The sequence below is a fragment of the Momordica charantia genome (genome assembly GCF_013281855.1).
Source record: "Momordica charantia cultivar OHB3-1 chromosome 1 unlocalized genomic scaffold, Mcharantia_2.0 BLBB01000001.1, whole genome shotgun sequence".
Taxonomy (NCBI): domain Eukaryota; kingdom Viridiplantae; phylum Streptophyta; class Magnoliopsida; order Cucurbitales; family Cucurbitaceae; genus Momordica; species Momordica charantia.
In genome coordinates, this window is record NW_028275157.1 from 1863704 (window position 1) to 1870387 (window position 6684).

General features: G+C 43.7%; 1 protein-coding gene across 1 annotated transcript; it reads right to left on the reverse strand.

Annotated features, from left to right (window-relative positions):
* Positions 1-1037: 1037 nt before the first annotated feature.
* LOC148213074 (uncharacterized) lies at positions 1038-1640 on the reverse strand. The gene has a single exon (XM_088120181.1). It carries the CDS (start codon positions 1638-1640, stop codon positions 1038-1040), a length of 603 nt encoding a protein of 200 aa, XP_087976307.1.
* Between the last annotated feature and the right edge of the window lie 5044 nt (positions 1641-6684).

Consider the following 6684-nt stretch of genomic DNA (forward strand, 5'->3'; position numbering starts at 1 on the left):
AAAACAGCATCTAAAACCTTCTTTTTACGCATGTAAACAAGCGTAATCAGGTACAAACCTATTTATAGGCCAATGCCCTTGGCCTTTGAAGGAAAATAACAAAATTAAAAAGAAAAATAAATTTGATAAATTCCTAAAAGGTCTAAAACTTGTCTAAAGATGAAAATTAAATTTGATAAATAAAACAATAAATCATAAATAAATCATAAATCAAATCTCCCAAGAATAAACCAAAATCATAAGGAGAGACATTTCTTATTTGGGAGGAGTGGGCGGCAAGGCATCGCTGACAAGGGTAGCGCGCGCGCATGGACATCGAAGTGGAGCAGGCTGGGTGGGTGGCATAGTCGCTGGGCGCTGGGGCAGGCGTGCAGCGTAGGCGCTGGACGCTGGGGCAGGCGCGCTTGGTGTCACAATCGCACCTTTTTAATGCAGCTCTAGCGATTGTATGGCACTTGCTCTAGCTCAAATGAGCAAGTCAGCCGAGATAAACTGTAAGTTGCGGGCAATCTCGGTCGTGGGTCTAGCCTCCGCTCAAATTTTACGAGAAAATTGGTTTTAGAAAACGTGAGAGAGAAAAACAGTTGAAAACATCTTTAAAACAAGCATTGTAGACATTGGATGCAAGAAAGCTTTGATTGCAAGAAAGTATACAACACTTGGTCGGGGAGGTTTGATGACTACTTGGTCCCCCCCTAAGGTACATTATAAGGCATTTTTGGTGTGGCAGGTGTAGACGTCCTAAGTGGCGAGGAGTCACTCGGTGGCCTACAGGGCCCGTGTGAACTCCGATTCGCTTGAAATTTGGCGTGCTTAGATATCTTACCAATACACACCTAGATCCAAAGCCGCTCGGCCAAATTCGACCTACAACCCTAAAAACCCGATACAAGAAAACTACATTAGAAAGCTTTGAAGACATGAAAGAAAAGCGAGTGGTGAGGATCGTTTGGACATGCGGCCATGGGTAACACACCCTAGACAAGCATGCCCACAACATTCTCCCTCACTTAAACGGTTGACGTCCCTGTCAACTACTACAGCTTGAAGTCCTCGATCTTCGTCTTCCAAGCTTCAAGGTTTTCTTCTCGTTCCCAGCTGGTCTCTGCATCAGGTAAGTCTTTCCATTTGACGAGGAATGCCTGAACTCTTCGAACGGGTTTCCCCACCTTTCTGGTTCTCTCTGCAAGGATCTCCTCTGCTTCTTTGTCTTCCTTCAGTTTGAAGTCGATGGCGGGCCGCACAACAGTATTGCGTTCGTCATCCTCAAGGTCGGGGTGATAAGGTTTTAAATTGCTCACATGGATTACCGGGTGGATCTTCATCCAAGTTGGTAACACCACCTTATACGAGACATTCCCCACCTTCTTAACGACTTCCACTGGTCCCTCGTACTTTCTCACGAGTCTCTGATCTTTGCTCCCTCGGAAACGAATCTGTTCTGGCCTCAGCTTGATAAGAACTTTGTCACCTACTCGAAACTCGAGAAGGCGTCTCTTACGGTCGGCCCATTTCTTCATGTGCTTGGAAGCTTTTTCCAAATATGCTCGAGCACTCTCTGTCGTCTGCTTCCATTCCTTTGTGAAGTTGTGGGCTTGAGGACTTTTCCCAGCATGTGGGTGGTCAAGGATATGCGGCATAGACGGCGGCTACCTTCCACACACAATCTCGAAGGGGCTCTTCCCAGTTGAAGAGCTCGTCTGGCCGTTAAAACAGAATTGAACCACATCTAACAGCTGGACCCAGTTCTTTTGTCTGGCATCGACGAAGTGATGCAGGTATTCCTTGAGCATGCTGTTGAATCTCTCTGTCTGACCATCGGTCTGTGGGTGATAACTCGAGGAAATGTTTAAGCTTGAACCCAGAATAGCAAAAAGTTCAGTCTAGAAGGTCCCTGTAAATCGGCCATCCCTGTCGCTAATAATACTCGTCGGAACTCCTCATAGCTTTACTATATGTTTAAAGAATAATTGTGTCGTCAGCTCGGCGGAACACATCTTGGGCGTCGGAATGAAAGTTGCATATTTGGAAAATCGATCAATAACGACAAGAATGGCTTAGTGTTCTCCTACCTTGGGCAAGTGGGCGATGAAGTCGAGCGACACACTCTCCCATGGTCTATTAGGAATTGGTAGGGGTTCAAGCAACCCTGCTATTTTAATCCTTTCTACCTTATCTTGCTGACAGGTAAGACAGGTCTTCGTGTATTGCATCACATTTTCACGTATATTAGGCCAAAAGTACCCCTTTTTCAGCAAAGCATAAGTCCGTTGCCACCAAGGGTGACCAGCTCATAGAGTATCGTGACACTCGTATAGGAGCTTCTTTCTCAAGTCTCCCGTTCTTAGCACATACAGTATGTTTCCTCTTGTAAATAACAAGTCCCCTTCGACCCAGAACTGGCGGGTTTTCCCAGTCTTAGCCAGCTCGACCACAGTTCGGGCGGAGGGGTCTCTTTGAAGATATTCTCTGATGAGGTCGCGGATCGACCCGTCCACTTTGCTGGCGTGAATGTGGACTAACATGCAAAGGGCCGCATGTTCGCCTTTCCGGCTAAGAGCGTCGGCAGCTTGGTTGGACTTTTCTGCCTTGTGTTCAAACTTAAAATCAAACTCGGCTAACAATTCCTACCACCTAGCCTGTTTGGATGTTAGCTTCGGCTGGTTGAAGAAGTGGCAAATGGCACTGTTGTCCATCTTCACCACGAAATATGAGCCCAAGAAGTACTGCCTCCAAGAGCTGAGGTAGTGAACGACCGCTAGCATTTCTTTCTCCGATACGGTATAGCATCGTTCAGCGTTGTTTAGCTTACGACTTTCGTAAGCAATAAGGTGGCCATCTTAGAGAAGGACGCCACCTAAAGCGTAGTCTGAGGCATTCGTTTGTACTTCAATGGTCTCGTCACGTCGGCTAGCCCAAGTACTGGGCCTTTCATCATGGCCGCCTTTAGATCTTCGAAGGCATCCTGACTTTCCTTTGACCACCTCCAGGTCATTTGTAACGCCCCAGAACATCCCACACGTTTCTAGGTCACGTTAACTACCCAACTGTTAAACTTAACCCCAAACACGAGATGTCAACTCCCTGTGAAATAATTATATAAAATCAAGCTTCACCTTTCATCAGTTTAACAATGAGTCAATTCTATAGAATATCAATAAACATCATCCGTAGACAACCTCGCGAGGCAACTTTATTATTCCAACTAGGCAAAACTCAATGAATGGAAGAAACTAAAATAAACACCTATCCTGAAATAAAATAAACAACAAGTGGGAACCTCCCAATTATTCAAATAAGAACAAATAGTTTATCGACCAAAACATGGGGTCTTAACCATCTAAAAACTTAAGCTAAGCAAAAGTAACTATGCAGCCTATGGTCCTCGCTCGTCATGTCTCCTCCGTCTCATCACCATGGTCGCCAACGAGTCCTTCACCTGAAACAATAATTGTAGAGGGGGGTGAGTATATAAAATATACTCCGTAAGTAGCCCTCACCAACAACACACACACATCATGCTCAACCAAATCATGAAACATTCATAGTCATGCTCTTCATCACATTATGCAATCAAACATAGACACATTCTATAAGATTCGGCAACAACCACAACCATGAACCAATTAGTTACCAACCTCGAGTCTCCCTAACATCTCAAGTACCTCCACGCTTATCACAGCTATCCTAGCCCTCCACAGTTAACTTCTTCGAGTAGAGTCGGCCCCTGACCATTTTCACCCAGAGCCCTGACACTACTGCATCCGCCCTCGACCATTTTTACCCAAGGCCCCGATGACTTCACCATCTATCGGCCCTTGACCATTTTTACCCAAGGCCCCAATAGCTTTCCTTCCAAAAGACTTCTCGCATCGACCCTCGACCATTTTTACCCGAGGCCTCGATACTCAATTAGTCCTGACATTCACCCATTCACTTTCTCCAAGAATCCAACTCTCACCAGAGTCTTACTATATACTTTCTTAAGCCATGACCCATGCATCTTTCAGCTCACAAACACAATTCAGCATGCTTCCACAACATAAACAACATTCTAATAATGAAATGATAAACCAATCATGCTTTCACAATATAACATTTCTTAACAACAGCTCCACAATGAGTTTTGTCGCAACAAAGCATAACCAAACAAATTTTTAAACAATTAGAGCCCAACTCAGTTCACCCAAAACACTTAATATCCAACATCAATATTCAATAAGCATTGCTAGATATAATAAACACACGAAACACGCCGAACAATTCATGCATATTCAGACAACAAACATCTCCACATCAATTCTCAGCAGTTTTAGCAAAGCAGAAATTACACCATTATCACCGACAAATATTCAACACTACTCCAAGTATACAGATTAACACAAACGAGAGTTATCTAGCACAATGGTGTATCAAAATTTATATTAAACGCCACAAAACCAGCACATTAGAAACCATCTAACACACATTAACGCACGCACACGCCCCTTGTCTACTTACTCACAACCGCGCCCTTAATTTTTGCGTCGATCTCACACCTAAGCACTAAAACAGAAAAATACAGCAAGTTACGTACACTATTCAGCCTTCGAAATCAATTCTAAAATGGTTCAAATGACTCATTACCACCAAAACCGACTTCGTATAGGTGTGGGTCACCTAGATCTAGCTCGCCAAGGTGTGGGTAGCCTAAATCGGGCTTCAACAACGATGGGTAAGCGTCAAACGTCGCTGAAAAATTGTGGGTCTGCTCCACCTGCCGTGCGCCACCGCCGATGTGGTCGCGTAGGAGGGAGCGACGTTGTGGGACACCGAAACTAAGTCGCCGCCGCTGCTGGAGGTCACGCCACCGCACCAGAAGGGAGGACGCTACGGATGTGTTGGAGTTCGTCGCAACGCTGCCGTAGAGTTGCTGCTACACGCCGTGGGATGCCGTCGCCATGGAGATGCTGGAACGCCGAGAAACTCTGCTGCCATCGCGAGGACGTCGTCGTTCGGATTGAGCCGCCGCCGCAAACTGTGTACCCACGCCGGAATCGCGCTACAGTTTGCTGCTGTCGGAGGACGCCGACCACCGCTCGTGCTGCTTGCTGTCGTCACCGGAGAAGACGCCGGAAAATTAAAGGGGAAGGGAATGGCAGCTAGGGCAACAAAGGAGAAGAAGAAGATGAAGTCCTATTTTTTATTTTTGTTTTCTTTTTCCTCTTTTCATTTGTTTTAAAACCAACCCAACCCAATAAAGGTCCAACATGATCAAGCCCAACATAAAAGAAATCCATCCCAACTTAAGACAAAAGCAACCACACGGAGCCCGATAAATATAAATTTAATTAGAGTTTAGAGCCCAATAAATATAAATTTAATTAGAGTTTAATTTTTAAAAGAAATAATAAAAATCTCCTGATTCGAGACTAACTAACCTGAGAGACTCGAGGCGTTACATCATTTCTTTCTTTAGTAACTCTGTCATTGGGGTGGCTCGCCTTAAGAATCCTTCGATAAAGCGTCGATAATAGTTAGCCAACCCCAAAAAGGAGCGCAACTCGATCACAGAGGTAGGGACTCTCCAATCTTGGATCGCCTTTACCTTATCTATGTCCATACTGATTTGCCCCTGTTCGATCACGTGGCCAAGGAACGTGATCCGTTTTTGTGCGAACGCACACTTTTCTTTCTTCACGTATAACTGATTCTGCCTTAGTTTGTCGAAGACCAATCTAAGATGGATCTAGTGCTCCTTCAGCGTCGGACTGTATATCACTATATCGTCTAGATAGACTACCACAAACTGATCGAGGTATTCGTGAAAGACCTGATTCATCATTGTACAGAACGTGACAGGGGCATTCGTTAATTTAAAAGGCATCACGAGGAATTCAAAAGCCCTATACCTCGTCACACAAGTAGTCTGAGGCTCGTCACCTTTTGCAATACGAACTTGGTAGTAGCCCGACCTGAGATCCAATTTCGTGAAGTATTTAGCTCCATGTAATTGGTCAAACAAGTCGGTTATGATTGAGAGGGGGTACTTGTTGCGAACAGTGACTTTGTTGAGGGCTCTATAGTCAATGCACAGACGCAACGTCCCATCCTTCTTCTTCTGAAAGAGCAGTGGGGCTCCAAAGAGAGCTTTAGCTGGGTGCCTAGTATAAATTCGTTTATAATTTTATTATTAAAATAATAATTTTATTTTATTATATAAAAAATGGAATAATTTAATGTGAATTTATTAAAAAAAAAATTGTCACTAAAATATTCAAATAAAAATAAACATTTTTTTTAATTAATTCACATTAAATTATTCCATTTTTTATATAATAAAATAAAATTATTATTTTAATAATAAAATTATAAACGAATTTATACTAGGATGTTTTTTGAGTCAAACCGATTCAGATTATTCCAATGTTTGATTATTTATTTGATTTGTCCCCAAAAAAACTTTGTGAATTACCCGTTGAAAGAGATTTTGCTAGCGAAAAAGCTTTCGACCCAGCATTTAACAACTCGTTTAGCTGCTTCCGAAGTTCAGCTAACTCAGGTGGAGCCATCTGGTAAGCATTCTTTGCTGGAGGTTTAGCTCCTGGAATGAGCTCGATTTCGTGGTCAATCCCTCGTCGAGGGGGTAAGGTCTTCGGTAAACTGTTTAGCATTATGTCAACACATTCTCTCATGACAACTTGA